Source organism: Alligator mississippiensis, chromosome 2 (assembly GCF_030867095.1).
Source record: "Alligator mississippiensis isolate rAllMis1 chromosome 2, rAllMis1, whole genome shotgun sequence".
NCBI classification, from domain to species: Eukaryota; Metazoa; Chordata; order Crocodylia; family Alligatoridae; genus Alligator; species Alligator mississippiensis.
This window is the reverse complement of record NC_081825.1, coordinates 126,215,376-126,234,591: the sequence shown is the minus strand read 5'-3', so window position 1 is coordinate 126,234,591 and position 19,216 is coordinate 126,215,376. Positions and strand designations below refer to the sequence as shown.

The following is a 19,216-nucleotide window of genomic DNA, read 5'->3' as shown; positions in this document are numbered from 1 at the left end:
GGAAAATTGGAAGGCTTTAGTACAGCTTTAGGTAAGCTCAAAGGATGTTTTCTTACTATTAATTAGAGAGGTAATGAATTGTAAGTGACACTACACTTCCCACTTTGCACCTCAGGGAGTTTAGCAGTATGAATAATTGTTTCAGTGTCTAAGGATGTGATGCCTAAATAGTCTAGTTAAAAAAAGTAACACTATGACATGTCCTATTTATATTAACTTCATCTTCTCAGAACATCTGTTGTGCAGTGTTATTCCAGAATGAAACCAATCATTGCACTGAGGGCCCTCTTTTAAAATCCAGATGACTAGACTCTCCCCTACTTACACCTCCCTTCCAGTAGTTGTGTACTCTATTTTACTGACATTTTTATCTACTGACTCCCAAATATGCCAACTATTGTGTGGGAAAATGTTAGGATAAATAGTTTAGTTACCTTGTATTTTAGATCTATAAAGAGGGTTCCCTGCCCTAGAAGTTAGTCATATGAACATATTTTGACACTTCAATTTATAGTTGGATTTAAATGGACAATAGGAGAATATTCCATGTTCTAACAAAGGATATACTTTACAGGGAACTTCAAGATTGATACTATTGATATATCAGCTACAAATAAAACCAAAATGACTGGTAGTCACTCAGAGAAAATCAGAATTATTGTTTAGAATATTCCTGATCAGCTCTCTAGGGAAATTCTGTAGTTCTCAGATTTGGTTCCTTTGGCCTTTAGGCCCATGCTTTCCATCAGTCCTGGGTCAAAAACTGCCTCTGAGAGGGATTGGATAAGAGCAGGACTTTAGTCTGTATGAATACATATATCCAGAGTCATGTTGATCTGGCAGTTAGAAGCAGCAGAAGTGTAAGAACAACTTTCTAAACAGTGCCAAATCTTAGAGCCGTGCCATAATTATTACTTTGAAGCTAAGGAGACTGTACCACAGTTTTATTCCAAAAAGTCTTCCAGTTGTACAAAACTTCCTATTTCCTACATTGTAGACATTTCTCTCTCTCTGTTCCTCTGTTCTTTTAGTCTCTTCCTAAGAAAACAATTATCCTAAAATCAATTAGAAAAGACAGGAATTTGCATGATTAAAAATCCTCGATATAAACTGTGAGCTTATGGGATAGGCAATGCGTTTCTCAGTGATGAACACCAGGTCAGCCAAAGCCAACAAAAGATGATGCCTAGGGACATGCTGGAATGGGTTTTTTTTGGTTACAGTAAATTCAAAGACCTTGTACAGGCATTCTGCTTTGAGATTATTGGAACTATTGGTTTTCTCAAATCCATTAAGACATAGGAAGGACAAATGACTGAAGAATCTTATCTTGGCAAGACAATGTGCACTGAGCAGAATGCCAAGATAGGAACCAGAATAAATCCATGTAATAAACATAATCTATCTGAGATGTGTGCTGTTGCAAAGTGGCCTGTGGTGCTAAGCTTGTAGCAAAACCAAAGACGAAACAATTCGCTTTAAAGATATCTTTATTACTGTTATTGGTGTGCATTTTGCTTTAAAATACAGCCGTATACACATGCACGTGAGCAGATCCAACACAGACTATTCATATGCATAGGTAAGGTGTAGTAAATGATCACAGGATCTGATTTAGCATATGAATAAAGTGTCATGAGTAGCAGATACAGGAGATGTGGAATCAGTGGGATACAATAAACAGCAGATTTGTCTCATTTATGTATTGCTAACATTGCCTCCCTATTTAGCAATGAGACAAATCTGCTGTTTATTGTATCCCACTGATTCCAAATTAAATGACAGACAGGAGTAGCAGTGGAGGTTTCATGAAGAATAGTAGTAGAAAGTACATTGAAAAAAGACTTAAATAAGTAAAGCAGGAGCAGGTGACATCACCTAGGCTACTCCAAATTTTGAGGCAGTATGTATATAGTTTTTAAAAATTGTGGGAAGAAATAAAGGGAACATTGAGACAAGTGGATTTAGCAGAGAGTGTACGAAGGAAACAAGAGCAGAGAAGCAGAAAAAAGAGTGAGAGTAGGTAGTAACAATAAAACTATTGCAGCTACAAAGGGGGTCCCTTGGGGAAAACCAAGCTTAGATTAGTGGGAGCAGGTGGCATGGCTGGGTGAAAGAGCTAATGACTAGCAGTGACCTCAGAGGTGAGCAACAGTTAAAGGGACCAGTGGTTTTGGGAGAGAAATGTATTCAGAGCTGGAAGAAAGGATGTTTCAGTAAAGAAGTATAGCAGGCCCTGTTTAGGCCTTGTAAGGAAGGTCCATGTTTGGACTGATGAGAAGAGTAGACAACCAGAGGGGCAATACACAAGTATAGGAAATATATGCAAAATAACATAATTAAAGGATGCATTTTCATGCAAAAGCAAAGAGGCTTTTAGATGGATGTGCCTTTCTTGCATCTGATAATTCCAAGTTAATGCTGACTGGCCTCCTGTGTAGTCAATGATGCTTCCTTCACGTGCTTCTGCACTTAAATGTGGAGGAAAGATATATCTGCACCTTCCCTGTCTAAAGCATAGCTGCACAGGGCAACCATAAATTGGCATAAAGCAGGCTTTAATAATATCTGTGGGGAAAGTCTATACACTACACTTTAGTCTATAATTACACAGCTTTAAAAGTCTCTGCAGTGTCTTGCTGACCCAAAATTATACAAATCACAAATTACACAAATTTGGTTTCATTCAGGAAACATTTCTACACATGGTGGAATTCGCTTACTCTGCTTTAATGAACAGACAGTTTACTAACATTTTTAATACCACCACAATGAACGGGGAGGTTAGTTCCAATATAGTTCACAAAGGTTATACTTTCTAATGTGTTGCTTTTAAACTCCTCTTCTGCCTCATCAGCTCCTCATCTCCAATTTTTAAATGCAGCTAAAATATGCACTAGCAAAATAGAGAATTTGAAAAGGTGAAAGCAGGGTGAAATGTACATCACAACGGTATCTTATGTCACAAAACACTGAAACTTTTTTATTTCACTGTGATGATCTAGTTCCTATTTCTATCACTGCTGTACCAGATGGAACTAGATCTGTTTTCTTATTCTGTGTCAAAGGCCTTGTACTGCTAATAGATTATTTGGTTTAAATTGCTGGGGACTGTTGTCTTTAGAGCAAGGAGTTTTAAACTAGTGGTTCCTCACCCACCTCCCCATTCTAATCTTAATGCTATTGCATGAAGATGTGGTAATAATGATAGCCAGAAAGTCTTCAGTGGCCAGGGGAGCTATTATAGAATGAATGATCTACTAAATAGCCTTACTGGCCATGTCTACATAAAACACTAACTGCGCAGTCATTACTACACAGTCATTTAGTACTTGCATAGATTCATAGATTGTTAGGGGCTGGAAGGGACCTTGTAAATCATCGGGTCCAGTCCCCCTGCACTAGGCAGGAAAAGACAACTGGGGTCAAGTGACCCCAGCGAGGTAACTGTCTAGTCTCATTTTGAAGATTTCCAGGGTAGGTGACTGCATCACCACTTGAGGGAGTTTATTCCACAGTTTGGACACCATGAAGAAAGGAGTTTTTCCCAGAATTGAGCCTAAAGCTTCCAGGAGTTTGTATCCATTGCTCCTGGTCTTCCCTGGGGTGCCCTGGTGAACAGCTGTTCACCGAGCCCTTGATGTACTCCCCTGATGTAACGGTAAGCCGCTATCAAGTCCCCTCTCAGCCTTCTCTTCTGTAATCTGAAGAGGCCCAAGTCCCTCAGCCTCTCCTCATATGGCTTACCTTGCAAGTCCCTGATCATACAGGTAGCTTTTCTCTGGACCCTCTCAAGTTTTTCCATGTCCTTGTTGAAGTGTGGTGCCCAGAACTTGTATAAACAAGTACTAAATAACTCTGAGCACCAATGAACAACTTTTTTGTAATGCTGCTGTGCAGTAGCCTAATACTACTGTACAGTAGTGTCGCATCACAGTTTCTGCCACGTGACACTACTGCGCCATAGTATCGGGCTACAGTGTAGTCAGCATCTCATGTAGACGTGGCCACTGTTTGCATTATTGTCAACTGCAAGCTGTAGGCTACTCTTCTGATGTGCTGTAAAAGACAGTATCTTGTGCTTTCCAGTGCTCTTTGAGAACTAGATACAATTTATGAATACCTGCCAATTTTGACAACTACTTTATTTCTCTTTATACTCTACTAATGTGCTAATTCCATAGGAAATAGCATGAAGCTAAATTCCAGCGATCCCTTCTGAAACTTACATCACAATTCTCTTGAGTTGTGCTGACATGCCTCATCTTTTCTAATTCACTTATGGTTATTTTTATCTTTCTCCTTGCCCTGACCCCCAACCCTTATCGTCACTTTTTGTATGCAATCACTGTAACGCGCCTTCAAGACTGACCTCATATATCTGGTGGGGGGAGCACCAGAGATCACCTATTATTAATTTATTATATTCCTCCCACCTTCTACTGCTCATCATTGTGATAGCAATTTCTTTTTCTAGCTTTCTATATCTGCTTGCCAGTGGTGATAGACAGCAAACTAAGCAATGAATTAACCCCTTCATTGCTGACTTCTTAAGAGAGTATCCATTCAACTGAATGGAAAGCTGAACAGTTAGTCCCTAGTGCACTATATTTCTATCCAGACCTCCAAAGCCTATTTTGTGGATGCAGGTAAAGTCAATGCAGGAAATATGATTGGATATTTCTTTTGATGCTGGAATATTCCCAGCCCTTCACCAGGGAACTCAAGGAGGAAGCAAAATGCTATAGTATTGCTTCCCTATAAGGCCTATTGAGTCCAAAGCTATGTCTCGCGCTGTGGTCCATAGACATTTTGTGGACTTTCCAGAAAGTTACTGACAACTCTAAGTCAGTACCACCTCTCTCACCCCTACTACCTTGATAGCAGCACAATAACACCCGTTTATATAGTTTTGTGTAATTATGCTTTTCTTAGTGCAGTCACAGACTTCACCATTGCATATGGTGATCAGGCTGGGCAAATTGGCATGTGGGGATGACATTCAGAAATGTACTAAGTATTAAATGTTCTCTTTGCATGTTAACATGAAGATTTTCTTTATCAGGAGAGTGAGAAATTATCATACAGTGTTTCAGAGACCTCCAATATTTGAATCATTAATGGTTGCTAATCCATGAAAGATGCAATATAGTTTCATACTTTTTCTCCCTTCTCCAACTTCAATTTCTATAGGGACAAAAATACATTTACTCGTATGAATAACAATGTAAAATGAGATACAATGGCAGTAACTACGCTGACTTGCCCAGGAAGCCTGTTAAAAGTGGATGGGGCTTTCAATAGCTTAGTATGAGCAACTGACTCCTGAAGATTTCCAAAGTGTAGGGTGCTGCATGATATTACTCTCGCATCCTTTGTATTTCAGGATATATACAATTTGTATAAATGGAGATTTAGGGAGGAGGCATGGAGTGTGGTGTTGTCAACATATTGACAGCACTCAGTGGTATATTTCTGTCTCATGAAAGTCTGACTGTGCAGTTGAACACTGCTGTCTAACTGAGACTGAGGCATGGGTGGAGAAGAAGCTATCTACAGCTCAACTCAGGCAGTACTGAGCCATTGAGGGAAGCAACCAGAAGAAATGTAGAAGGTAATATCAGTTCCTTTTATTTAAGGGGCATAGTTTGTGTTACCTACTAGGGAACACAATTTGGGGATTATTTTTGAATCTCAGTTGCTTTTGTAATACGATCAAGCATTAACTCAGCCAGATGCATATATGATTAAAAGCTAAGAGACTGCAAACTTTTTTTGGATAGAAACCTAGTAACAAAATTAGATAACTGTGGCCACAAAATTAAGTTGCATCTACTTTATATAAAGCTACATTTTAAAAACATTTGGAGACATGCTTATATAGAAATGCATCAGCCTGCTTATTAGGTGAAGTGTCTTGTTGGAGAATGGGCTGCTGGTTGTATGGGGTGCTGGTCTAATAAAAGATATCAGATTCACCCAAAGAACTTTGTCTGCCTTGTTGAAGAATGACACCACGGCCTCAGCAAATTTTAAGACAGTAGTTAGGACCTCTAATGGTTTGGGATTGACCAACTTTAAGAGGGTTATGTTAGAATCTCCTCATAAAAGAAAGGGACAGTTGATACATCTTCCCCTGGATCCAAAATAGCATGAATGTCGTACCCTGCTAAAGGCATCTGAAGGGAATTTGGAAATGGATGAGGAAAACAGTGAAAGTTTTTCAGTGGCTGGTTGGTTGATTGAACTTTTGCTGAATTGATCATGCTGTTGTTGCTGAGACTTAAATTGTATTAGTATGATAGGGTGATGAGAGATTTGGATCTAAATAAATATGCTAATGCCATTAATCTTTTAAGCATGTACAGGGTAGACTCGATCTCTTCAGAAGTCTGAGCTGAGACTGATTAGATTGCTATGGACTATAGATTTTTTTTGAGCTGACAAGTGCCGCACAATAACCTTGTTCATATATTCTATGATTCTGTCCTACCTACTTGCTCAGGTAAAAAAACTTTTGCATAAACGTCCTTTTTTCTGGAGGCTGATTGCAACAGCAGTTCTAATCCCTGTTTTGTTTCTAAGAGTTTTTAGGCACCATATCACCCATGAGCATCATTATAATGATCTTTGTTTTAAAGATCACTGCCAAATAAGGCAATTAAAACAATCTAGGCCCCACAAATCTTGCAGGTTAAAAATCAGCCACAGCACTAACCATTCACTTACTATTTTGAGAACCTATGAGCAAAAAAATAGTATATAATCATATGCAGTGTCAGACTCTGCTCCTCTTGAATACTCATTTGTAACGGATGATTTCTTCCAATGTCAACAATACACTATGCCCTAGTCAGAATAACCTAATTTTCCTCCTCACCTCTTGGCTCAACTACTATACAGCATGTAAAATAATACATCCTCTACTTGAATTTTAAAAGCTAAGGTCACACAGACTTGGCACACCCCAGTTAAGCCGTGTGTGTGTGTGTGTGCGTGCGTGCACTATTTTTTCCAAAAGCAGATCAAGCCCTGGGTCCTGATCTTAAGCATTCAGTAGGCAAGGCCTGTGCAGGAAGGGAAACCACCTCTCCTGGTTTGATTCACCTCTGTCAGCCATGAGCCACTGGCCACCTGCAGCTGAGGCTTCACGTTGAAACCCAGATACTCTCAGTGAAAGAGCTTGACCTGTCAAATTCCAATCAATGAGGAATGGTGTTAAGTCTAAATCTCTTGATTGACTCTTGCAGTGTTTGTCAAGCCTTTTAGACAGACTTTCAAGGCACCTCTCCATAACTTATCTGAAGTTAGCAGCATCCCACTTCAAAAAGCTCATTTCACTTGTTTTTTGACAATAGAAAAACAGTTCTCCTGTGGTAAAAAACTCTGAAAAGCCAACACAGGTCAAAATGTTTTGAATCTAGCAGATTCCTAGTTGCCCTCTCTGGCTTTTATCTTGTCATGTTTAAGCATCTTTTTTTTTATATTTATTATTTTAAATTTTCCATATTTCAAGCCAAAATTGCCCAATCAAATTCCAAATCCGTGAGTCAGTCCAGAACCGTAAGTGGCCCTACTACCGGCAATCATCCACCCCCATCTGGGACTTCAGATGTTTCCAAATCCTTTGGCAGGCATCCTACTTGCAGGCCCAAGCCCGGAGGCTTGGGGTTCAGATGCCCCCGAACTTGGCTTGCCCTCAGCTATAAGGCCACAGGAGCAAGCTCAGGAGGAGTCTCCCCTTTCAATAAAGTGGGCATAAAGCCAAGACCTTCCCACTCCAGTAGCTAAGGGGCAGGCTTACTATACATTACCTTAGCAGGTACTATCTCCATGCCAGGAGAGTGGTCTTCCCAGGTGTGACTAGGAAGATCGCCTTAGTGGTCCTGGTGCTTCCCTTGCCAGGCAGGCATAGGACTACGCTTGATCTGAGCCCGCAAGCATATACACACCAAACAGCATTAATAATGGCCTCCCAAGGCCCCAAGAACAAGCTCTGTCTGCTGCCTTCCCTCCCTCCCACTCTGAAAACGGAGTGCTGGCAGAGAGCCCAGGGCAATGGGTCCCTGGCTATGGGAACCTGGATTCCCCTCTCCCCTGGGTGAACTTCTGTCTGGTCTGGGGTAACGGTTATAACTCAGAGCGCTTTGCACAAACTGTTCTGAGTGACAGCTGGGAGCTGCACTGTTGTTTGCGCCCTGTGACACCCCAGTTGAGAACCACCAGGCTGTCATCCACGTGACCTCCCTTGTTTTTAATTCCCAAGTCGGTCCCTGCCTGCTAGGGAACATCCCTCCCAGTGAAGGGTCTCACAGCACTTGATGTGCTGTTGACATGGTGCCACGAATAAAAGGGGTGGTAAATAATGGCTCTCTCACAGTGACACCTACGTGCAGAGGGTCGGGGCATGCAGCGCCCATCAGCCCTGACGCAGGGAAAGGCTCCCAGTGCTATAGCACCGCCTCACAGTCCTGGGCGGGAAGGAAGTAAGGGGGCTGCTATGACTTCTGCACACCAGACGGAGATGACTGGAGCAGCGGTGGGGGCGGGGCGTGGCTCGTGCCCCCTCGTGGAAGCAGGGAGGGGTAGAGGCCGGGGTGGGGGGAGGGGATGGAATGAGCGCCTCATCCAATCCCCGCGCGGGACGCACCGCCAACGGTCACCCCGCGCGAACCTCGGCGCAGCAAGGGGCGGGGCTAGCCGTCGGCCTCGCCCCCTCCGCGCGTACGCACGCACGCACGCACACACGCACCTGGTGGCCCCGCCCCCGGCGCACCTCGGCGGGGCGTGGCCTGGCGGCGGTTAGGGGGGAGTCTCTGCAGGCTCGCGGGGCCATGCGACGGGCAGAGTGGAGCCGCCGCCGGGCGCTGCCTCGGCCGAGCCCCGGGCCGCCCTCGTAGCCGCCCGCCGCCGTGCGTGGGGCCGGGCCGCAGCATGCGATGGGGAACGGCTGGGCGCAGGGGTGCTGCGGGCTCCTCCTGCGGCGGGACGCGGCGCGGAGCCAGCGCGGCGGCGGCGGGTGAGAGCCGGGGGGAGGCGCGGGGCCTGGCTGGACTCGGCGCGGCCCACGTGGGCAGGCAGGGCCGCCGCGCCTGTCACAGCCGGTTCCCCCCGCCTTGTGCGGCCCCACAGCCCTGGGCGGGGTGGGGGGGAAGGACTCCCTGGGCTGGGGGGGGAGTCTCTGCGGCCGCTACCAGGGAGGAGGCGTGTGGCAGGGCGGGCCGGCTTCCCGCCACTCCTGGTGGGGCTCGGGGAGCTGTGGTGGGCCATGAGAGGGTTTTCTCGGGGGCTCCCAGCTTGGGCAGGTGGTGCCTCATGCCCATCCGCCCATGATGGTCTGCTGGGAAGGTAACCGAGCAGCCCATCTGTACCCACTCTTGTCTGCACCCTTGTCTGAACCCTTGCCTTCATAGCAGCCTTTTAAACCAGGTCTGTTTTAGGAAGGAGGAGGCTCCTGAGTTTGGACATGGCCCCAAGCTGCTTTGGGAAGCAACAGTGGCTACTGTGAAGGCACAGCTTGCAAGCTGGCAACGCGCCTCATCTTCCTCACACACATGGGTCTGCCCAGAAACGGGCTGCTTCCTCTGTCTCATGAAGGCTTAATAGCAGGAGAATGGATGTATGGTAGGGAAGAGGATTTGGGGAGTTTTAGGTTGTACCGTGGGTGATAGTTGGTAATAGCAAGCATGGGGGAGATTGCAGTTATGCGTCTGGCTGTTGGGATGGCTGCTCTGGGACTAGGGTAATGCAGTTCAGCCTTGAGACTGCTGCTTTGGATTATGCAGCTGCCCCTTTGGTTGCTGGCCAGCCCAAGGTCAGAGGACAGTTGTAGCAAGCTACCTTTGGGCTCTTGTTTCTGTCCGAAGAAACAAGTTGGCCAGATCAGGGCAGGTGTGTAGGCCAGCACTGCTTGATATAGGATGTAATGGCATTAATCATGGCTTTGCACGTGGTAGTTACTTGTATCTTAATTAAAATACCATACCAGTCATGAAAGACAGCGGGTAAGTCTCATTATATATAATCCTTGATTTAGAGGCCAGACACAATCTGTACATACCCCTTTGTTCCCTAAATGGAGCTGCTTGTATAAATGGTGGCAAAGATATTTTAGTCCACAGCTGAAACTTTTCACAATTCCCTCAGTATTCTCAGCCATTTGCAGGTGTAGGTTAATTGGAAAAAAAAAATATTATTTGCTTGCATTAAGGATATTTATGAATTCCTAAGAAGCTGTAGTGGGGGGAGGTATATGTGTGTCTGGGTACACCAGTCATCCAATCTAAAGAAAGACATGCAAGCTGGCAGTAGTGCTGAGTGTCTGCAATGTGTGTACACACACTTCAAAGGGCGGGCTATTCTAATCCATCAGAAGGGTTTTGTTCAGAAGAGCATGCTTCTTACGAATATTTTAATGATTGTTAGAGAAGTCTGTCCAAAGTTGTGTGTTTATGCAAGCAGAAAATAGGCAATGGTATATGCCCAACAACAGAGAAAGGAAAACTTTTGGGCTTGTGTATACTTGTCACTAGGCTTTTTGGGTTTTAAGCTTGGTATTCATTTGGTCTGCTGTGCGTCTTAAGTGTTACAGACTGAACTTCAAGACAGTTTTAATTAATTTGCTCTAATTTTGATATTCTAGAACATTTTTTGGGAGTATTTCAGAAGAGCTTCTTAAAGGCACAGTTTAAGGCCAATTATATTAATCTGTGTTTTTGGCAATATCTGTTATAGCTGGAGAACATTTGAGGCTCTTCTTTAGAGCTGTTTGTCTAATTTAGGTACCCAGGAATTTGAGAAAGCACTTAATGCTGTAAAGGTACTGCTCTCACTGATGAGGTTTGGTTTAGTGCTAGGCTGCTAGTTGGTTCAGTTTTGATTTTGGTTGACTTTTGCCTCCTTGTTAGGAGACCAAGGCTGAACATGAACAGGACTTTCTGACTCCAACAGTAGACTGACTTACCAACTCTCCCCCTTCCTGTCAGATCAAATGCGATTACATTTTTTACCTTTGTTGTGTTGGTGCTCTAGTGTTGACTTTTTAGTGCTTGCCTCCGTTCTTTAGTGTACTGGTCTATGCTCAGTCTTGGTTGAAGTTTACCCCTCAAGTATCAGTAATCACTCAGTAATGTTTTAGATGTGCTTAGTCACCGGTTATTGTGTAATAGGTTTCCACCAGGCTGTTAACGGTTTAAGTGCTCTTGCACCAAAGTTTTTTAGGCTCTTCAGTATCCTTTGAAAATCTCTTGGATTTTACTACTTGTTTGGTTATCAGGCAACTGCTTTCTTTGATATTCTGGTACTCATTTATCTTCATGTATTTTAAGTGTGGCATCAGGTCAGATTCAGCAGCTTCAAAAACTTTCAGCCATGGCACAACAGTGTTGAAGTCTGTCTAGTTATCTGTCACTGTTTGTGTGAATCTATTTTGATGTCCATGGGTGGCAGTGCTCAGAACGGCCTAAAGAAACTCAAGAAATAGCACTTAGGTCTTCCCAGAGGTATCCAGAGACTCCAGGAAGTCTGGTGCATCTCCAGCTGACTTGAAGTGGGAAGTGCATTCTGATTCATTTAGTAAAATTGGTTGCAAGTGTAATGGTGATAGGAGACTTGGGGGGGCAGGGGGAGAGTGATCATGATGGCATAATATTTAGGATTCTAAGAAAAAAGAAAGCGTGAGGTTAGGGAGAAAGTTGAAGTCTGCTCATTTCAAGTGCAGTATCCTAACTCAGAAAATACAGTTGGTAAAGTCCCATGGATGGACAGATTGAAGGGTGAAGGGGTCCAGAAGGGCTAGCAGTTCCTAAAAGATTTAGTATGGAAGACACAGCAAGAAGCTTTTCTCACACAGTGGAAAGGTAAGAAGACCCCCAAGAGATCAGTGTGGTAACACAAGGAACTTCTTAGCTCCTGCAAAATCAAGAGAGAAACATATAGGACATGGAGGGAAGGCCATATACCAAGGAGCAGCAAACACTTACAGAGCCAAAATCAGGAAAGCGAAGGAAAAAAATGAGATGCAATTTGGCAAGGGATGTTAAAGAGAATACAGAGAGGTTCTACATAGGAAAGAAAGACCAGGAAGGTTGTGGGACCCCTACTCAGTAATGATGATGAGCTGTTAGTAGAAGACTAAGGGAAAGCAAAGCTACTCCATAACTACTTCGTGTATCAGTCCTCATGCACAATAGTTTGTGATCAGACAACTAACAAAATGTAAGCAAGGAAGGGATGTGAATCACAAAGAGAGCTCATTAAATAACTTTTGATAACATCTTAATGAATTTGCATCAGCAGGACCTGACAGAATTCATTTCATGGCACTGAAGGAACTGGCTGAAGCTATTTTGGAGCCACTGGCAATAATATATGCAAAGTCATGCATGACCGGTGATGTCCTAGAGAACTGGAAAAGGACAATGCCCGTCTGTAAAAAGGGGGGAAAGGAGGGCCTCTAGAATTATAGATGTCCACCTGACTTCAGTCCATGGAAGGGTACTAAGGCGACTAGAAATGGATTGGTGTCAGAATGTCAGGAGGGTTCAAGCAGGGTTCCACGAGTGTGTTTGGAGTCCAGTGCTGTTTGACTTCTTTGTTATTGACTTGGATCAAGGAGTAAAGAACTTCCTGATCAGGTTTGCAGATGACATATAATTGGAATGGGTGGAAACATGAGAGAGAGTGATAGAATTCAAAAGGACCCTGTTAATTTGAAGAACTGGGCAATAAACAAACTAAAATTCACCAAAGGCAAATGTAAGGTGACATAGATACAGAAGAGGAGATAACTGGTTAGGCAGCAGCATGACTGAGGAAAAACTGAAGTTTATGGTGGATCACAAATACAATAAAAGTCAGCAATGTGTTGTGGTTACAGAAAAAGAGTTCTTGAGGTGTCTTAACAGGAGTAATGCCTACAAAGCAGGGGAAATGATAGTATCACTGGACCCTAGACAGATTGTGCTGGTTATTGTTTGCAGTTCTAGGCTTCACATTTAGTTCTAGGCTCTACATTAAGAAAAATGTAGTGCAGTGACCCTCAACTGCAATCTTGCAGTGCCTGTGGAAGGATCTAGGATTTTAGAAAGGAGGGTGCAGATTCTGTGGTGCATCATCACATAACACAATGCATATTTTTCTCCAGTTAAAAAAGAACTAGAGTCTTTATAAATATGTTAGAGAAAGAGCTATGTTATTCGGTTTAAGAAAAAAACATTCTCTCTGGGTTTGGGGGGGCCTGACTGCCAGCTTCAGTGTGGGAAGGCCCCTGGTGCCAGGGGTGCACAGTTGTTACCCTCCAGCCTGAACACAGGTAGAACTGCTCCCTGCACATCCACACATGGGTCCCCCAGACACTCCATTGTGACCCCAAAGTGCCCCTCCCCAGCCTTTATGCATTGCCCCTGCCCACTCAAATCCCTCTGGCTCCACTATGTCTTCCATTATTCCATTTATTCCCCCTGCCCCCCACATGCTCAACCCCACACCATCATGCCCAACCATCCCCTTTGCATCCCACTAAGTACTGTCATGTTCCCTCACTGCCCCCACTACACAGATCTGGCCCTTTATCATCCCCTTCACGCCACGTGGAGCCCTCCCGTACTAGTCATACACCCAAACCCGACTGAAGTGCCTCTTACCCCTCCTAGCAGTTCCTCCTTACTCATAATTCCCATTTCTCCCAATTCCACTTGCACCTCATTTCACTCCCATTGCCTCTGCTCTGGCCTGTCCCTAATGCTAGCATTTTGTAGAATTGCTCACAGTGGGAAGAGCCTGGCCCGGCTGGGACCAGACGGTGCTGGCAGTCTTCAGTGCCCATGGAGAGAGGACAGTTACAGCTGCTTGCAAGGAAACAGCACATGGGGGAAATGGGAGTTGCAGGGAATGATTTTAAAGTCAGGGCTCAGGGTTGCATCCATGCTGGGGTATAAAGCCAGGCCCTCTGACACTGGATGGCAGTACCAGGGCACATTGATTCAGAGGGAGCTCAGCCTGCCATGCACACTAGTTGTGGATGAGGAAGGAAATTAAATTTCAGTTTTCACATGTGTGCTTCTAGCCTTGGTCCCTTGTCCTGTAGTCAGACCATTGCACCCATGTAACTAAGGGACCGTGACTCTCAAGTGTTTTTATTTTCTGACTTCTTAAGTACCTGTAACTATTCAGCTGTAATATTGGCTTAATGGTAATGTTTCTGCCTTATCTAAAAAGATCTTTCAAAAAGAGACATTGAGAAATCTACTGAAAGGAAAAGAGATTTAATGGAAAAAAAACTGATGCCCATTCATTAGGGATGCACTGATATATCAGTTGGCTATTGGATCAGCACCGATAAAAGGCTAAATGATGTTATCCGCTTTTGGCTTTTTTTGGTCGTTGTAGCCGATAATTATGACCATGTGCCCAGAGCACCCTGGCAAGCATAGTCTGGTCCCTTCACCCCGCTGCCAGCCCTAGCCTGCAGCAGACTACAGGTCCCAGTGGGGAGTGGGTGGAGGCAGTAGGAAGTAGTCTGGGGGCAGTGTGCTCAGCAACAAAGGGACTGTTATTGGCTCCTACTGCTGCTGTCGCTGCCATGACGCCACCACATGCGCAGCTGGGGTCTGAGTGCTAGGGTTGCCACAGAGATGGGTTGCATGCAGCCAGGGTAAGGCACTGCACAAGGGACACTCTGCTCTGCCAGGTGCCTTTACAAAACCAGCTTCTCCCCTGTGGCCACAGGAGCTCAGCATAAGGGTCTGCCTCACCTGCCTGGGATGGCAGCACAGACTTCACGGAGCTGTGGGCAAGGGGGCAATGTGCATGGGAATAAGGTGGTCACTGCCTTTGTCACTAAGGGCTGGAGCAGGCAGGAGGTCTGCATGTGTGTGATAAAGGCAAAACAGAAAAAAAAGGTTTATTTATATCAGTAGTTTAAAATGCCTTGCCTTGTTACTAAGTATCGGTTATTGGATTGGCATCAGCCAATATGTTTGGTTAACCATCACCTATCAGCATTGGCCAAGAAAATCTTTATCTGCACCTCTAACATTCACAAATGTGATGTTTATATTTTATAGCAGTTTGAAATGGGGTGCCACTAAATCCAGAAAAGTTTTGGAGCAGTGCCTTGAGTCTAAAAAGGTAGAGAACCATTGATATAGAGAACTGAGAGAATCTAGAGGTTGGCAAAAAAGATGTTGAAGGGATTGGGATGCAAGTCCTGTGAGGAAAGGTTAAGAGAACTAGTTGTTTCCTTTTGAGAAGAAAATTAGATTAAAGAGGGGAAAACATAACAGCTGTTATCAAATATTTAATAGGTTACCATAAAAGAGGAAAGCAACTGTTCTCTCTTGTCATGAGGTAGGGCATGAAGCAATAGGCTTAAACTGCAGGAAAACAAATTTAGTTAAATCTCAGGAGGGGGGGACACACCAAAAAACACTTCCTTACTGTCAGAATAGCAGGGCAACGGAACAAGCTGCCTAGAAAGTTGTGGAATTTCCTTCATTGGATGTTTTCAAGAAGCTGGATAAGCATTTGTCCAGAGTGGTTTAAGAACAGCATGCCATTCTAGATCGTGGATGTCCAGATGGTTAAATCATTGTGGCAACAGCATTAAGTCTTTTGGCACTGACGCTATGGCTGCTGGAGCCTGTGTAAGAAACCCCATTGAGCTGGCCCAGAGATCTGACCCATGGGGCTTCATGCTGTGGCAGCCAGAACCACTTTATTAGTGCTGGTGGTGAAGGAGTTAAAACCATTGTTGCCATGATTGAACCATTTGTGGCCTGCCAACTCAGTTGAGTTGGACATCCCCTGTCTAGATGATCCCTGGGATTCCTTCCAAACCTATGCTTCTGGGACACACCATGTGTAAGAATTGTTTTATCCCTTACAGCATACGGCAGAAGTGTCAAACACGCGGCCTGTTAGCCTCATCCAGCCCACAAAGCTGCTTTATCCATCCTGTTGGCTACTGGCACCCACCAGAAATTGGGGGCGTGGCCTGCTGCAGAATCTGGCAATCTTGGGCCCTAGTTAACATGGTGATTGGCAAATGAGGGCTAATATAGTGCCGCCCACCCCTCTTTAACCCGCCCCTTCCAGCCACTTCTCTGTTGCTGCTGCGATACTACCTCCCCAGCTTCCAGCTCTTACCTCATGTCCTATGCTAGAACCACAGCTGGAGCTGCCACTGCAGCACTAGGTACACAGTGCATAGCAGCTCTGGCACTGGGCATGTGGTAACAGCTGGAGCCACTGCCACCTGTTCAAGATCAGAGCTGAAGTAGCTGCTGCCCCTGATCCATCACACTGTGGGCTGGATCTGGCCCTCAGTAAGCCCCATAGTGTGGATCTGGCCCAGGGCACAAGGTGTGTTTGATGCCTTTGATGCACAGGGCTGGAAACTGATTTTTACTAGTTAACTACCTCCTGCTTTCCATTGAAGATAATGATCAGGCCTAAGAGAGAGCTCCACTTCTGAGAAAATTAGGGCTTTGCCGTTCTTGTGTTCTTTGTAACGTAACAGGAAAAAAATATTTTAAACTGCTTTAAATGCCTTGGTACTTTTTTTTTTTCCTTCAGTATTACACTCTATAAATACTGCTGTAAATTGTCCTTGTATGAAACTGCTTTGAAAATTATTTCAAAGAAATCTCCAAAATGTCTACAATGTGTATTATCATAGTACTTAAAAGAGCATTTTCAGTTAGATTGCTAAATGTTGCCCAAAAGTTGGCCTTTTAAAAAATATGAATGGGGGAGGGGATCTTCCAATTAATGTCTGTGTGTCTAATTGAATATCCTTAAAAGTCTTTTGAAATTGGTTTTCAAGTAAGACTCGTTGTCTGTGACTGGTCACTCTACTTGGAAAGTAGGTCAGTTTGTCACTACCCTCCATCATAAGCATTTTCTCTTTACTTCTTGAACAGTGGCTCTGAACCATTTTAGACTTGATACATTAAAGTACTGGCTTTTAGCTTTCATTCGTTTGTTTTTTAAAGTAGTAATATTTATTAAAAATAATAGAACAATTCTATTGCAAAAAACTTATACTGCAACAAGCCAGAATGTGATTGGCACTATGGACTCCTATTTAAAATCTTTGAGTTTATCTTGTGGTTCATACATAGGTGTTTGTACACCCAACAGTGCTAATATTGCTAAGTACTCTTAAAAGAATTGCATGGCACATTGGTAAAGAATCATTGTTCTAGAGGGATGACTTCATACAGCTGTGGGGGAATAAATATAATTGGAGCATCTGGTTCCTTTTGCTACTGAATACCATCCTCTCCCCTCAAGACCCCAAACTGAAACATGACAGGAGAGTCTGTGTTTAAAAATCAGCTTAAATATTTTTGGAGTGTTTCTTGGGTTTGTTTGTTTGTTTGTTTGTTTGTTTGTTTGTTTGTTTTGGGTTTTTTTGGGGGGTAAGGGGGTTGTTTGTTTTTAATGTCATGTTCTGGCACAGGTAGTTTTAATAATAAAAGTTTTATTTGAAATTCCCCTGTACGTAGAATTCAAAGAAGATTTTATAAAGTGTGTTTCTGCTTCTCTAGATGGTCAGATTAACAAAGCGTATGTGTGAACTTTGTGATTCTCATAATGTTTACCCTCCAAAAGTTTAGTTGGCTGACTGCCTGTGTTGAAAAGTCTAATTTCTGTAGTGCTCTTGTTTGAGCTGAAAGGAGTTGATACTTAGTCTTTGTAGTCTCTAATGTGCAGCAGCAGTGTAACTTTCCCTTAGGAGTTTTTTCCGGAAATAGCAAAATATATCCATATCCTTTAAACAAAGGAAGCTGAGAAATAAATAAATATATTGCTGATCATAATACATGTTCCCTCTCAACTAGATAAGTGGCAAGGTAGGGAGAAGAGACCGTTTTTCCTTTTTTGTGCTTGTGCCTTCAGTAACTGTAGTAGGATTTTTTAGTTCTCAGTATCCCAAAGTATTTGTCTTTTTCTTTTTTATGAAGCCTATACAGCAAAAGCAGACCCAGGGACTAGATTGCCTTTTGTGTGGGGTTTTTTTTTACCTATACCTTCTGTTTTAAATTGAACTGTGGTGCTCAACCTGTGGCCCATGGGCTGAATCCAGCCTGTGGGGCTTATATCACCCAGCTCACAGTGTTCCCCACTGGCCCTTAAATTTGGCAGTTGGGGAGCAGTGACAGCATGAATTACTGCAACTTCCACTAGATGTCTCTGAAAGCCATGGCAATTAACGTTGCCATTGTTCCCCCACTGCCAAATTTTTTGGACCCATAGAAAGCCTAGCAGGCTAGACTGCTGGCACATGGGTTGTTCCACAGCAAGATCTGTCCTGTGGACCAACCCCACCTGCAGGATCTGGCATACAGGGCTGGAAGATTGAGGGTTACTGCATAAGAGGTTGTATTCTAGAAAAAACTATTATTAAAAGCTGCTTTGGAAATAAAACCAGGGGGGAGTGATTTTTTTTTCTTTTTTTAATCATTTGATATTAAAATGATTTCAGCCTTGATAAGACTTTGTTAAACTAATTTGATTACTTGCAGTATTGCAACTTCTAGTTAAAATGGAGCAAATCAAACCTTAAAGATCCTTTGTACGTTCCTTGTTTGTATAGAAATAGGACTGATTTATTTAAAAAAGCATACACATACAAGAGGGTAGGTCAGAATCATATGATTTGCTAGTTGCCCATGGAGCACAATTTGGAAACCATTTTACTTTCTTTATTTTTTTTTATTTAAGCCAAGGCTGATTTGAAGCATAGCAACCACAGGGAATCCAAGATCTCCCTCAGCTCCCAGCAAATAGCCATAATGTACCTAAAGATTGCCATTACTGCCCAGTTATCTCATTTAAACTTTTCAGGAGTTCCTACAGGCACAAAACAAAATACTGTAAATTTAAGGCTTGATTCTATGTAGCTATTTGCATAAGGCCCATTAAATTCAGTGAGTCACTGTTTAATAGCATGAGCTGCATAAGTGTTTATGTAAGTGCTTTTATTAAAAATGTAGTTGCATAAAATCTTTTACTAAACATTTTCTTTATTTTCAGTACATTAAATGTATTTTGAAATATTTTAATATACATAGGCCACAATATTCAAAACTAGGAATAAAATTAGGCACCGAATTGTGATATTTTCAAAGGCACTAAAATGGCTTCGAACTGACCCCAGCGCTCTTTCCTGTCCAGGGCAGGGGGTTGGACTCAATTACCTCCTTAGGTC

The 19,216-nt window shown here is 43.4% G+C and overlaps 1 protein-coding gene across 2 annotated transcripts in view; it reads left to right on the top strand.

Annotated features, from left to right (window-relative positions):
- Positions 1-8,783: 8,783 nt before the first annotated feature.
- AP1AR (adaptor related protein complex 1 associated regulatory protein) overlaps positions 8,784-19,216 on the top strand; it is a 34,651-nt gene continuing 24,218 nt past the window's right edge. Inside the window, exon 1 of one of the 2 annotated variants that reach the window (XM_006271535.4) lies at positions 8,784-9,019. In XM_006271535.4, the coding sequence (XP_006271597.1) occupies positions 8,940-9,019 (80 nt within the window). In that variant the 5' untranslated portion in view covers positions 8,784-8,939. Of the gene's footprint in view, positions 9,020-9,253; positions 9,349-19,216 lie in introns of those variants that run through there. The other variant, XM_019500079.2, reaches the window with a different exon arrangement.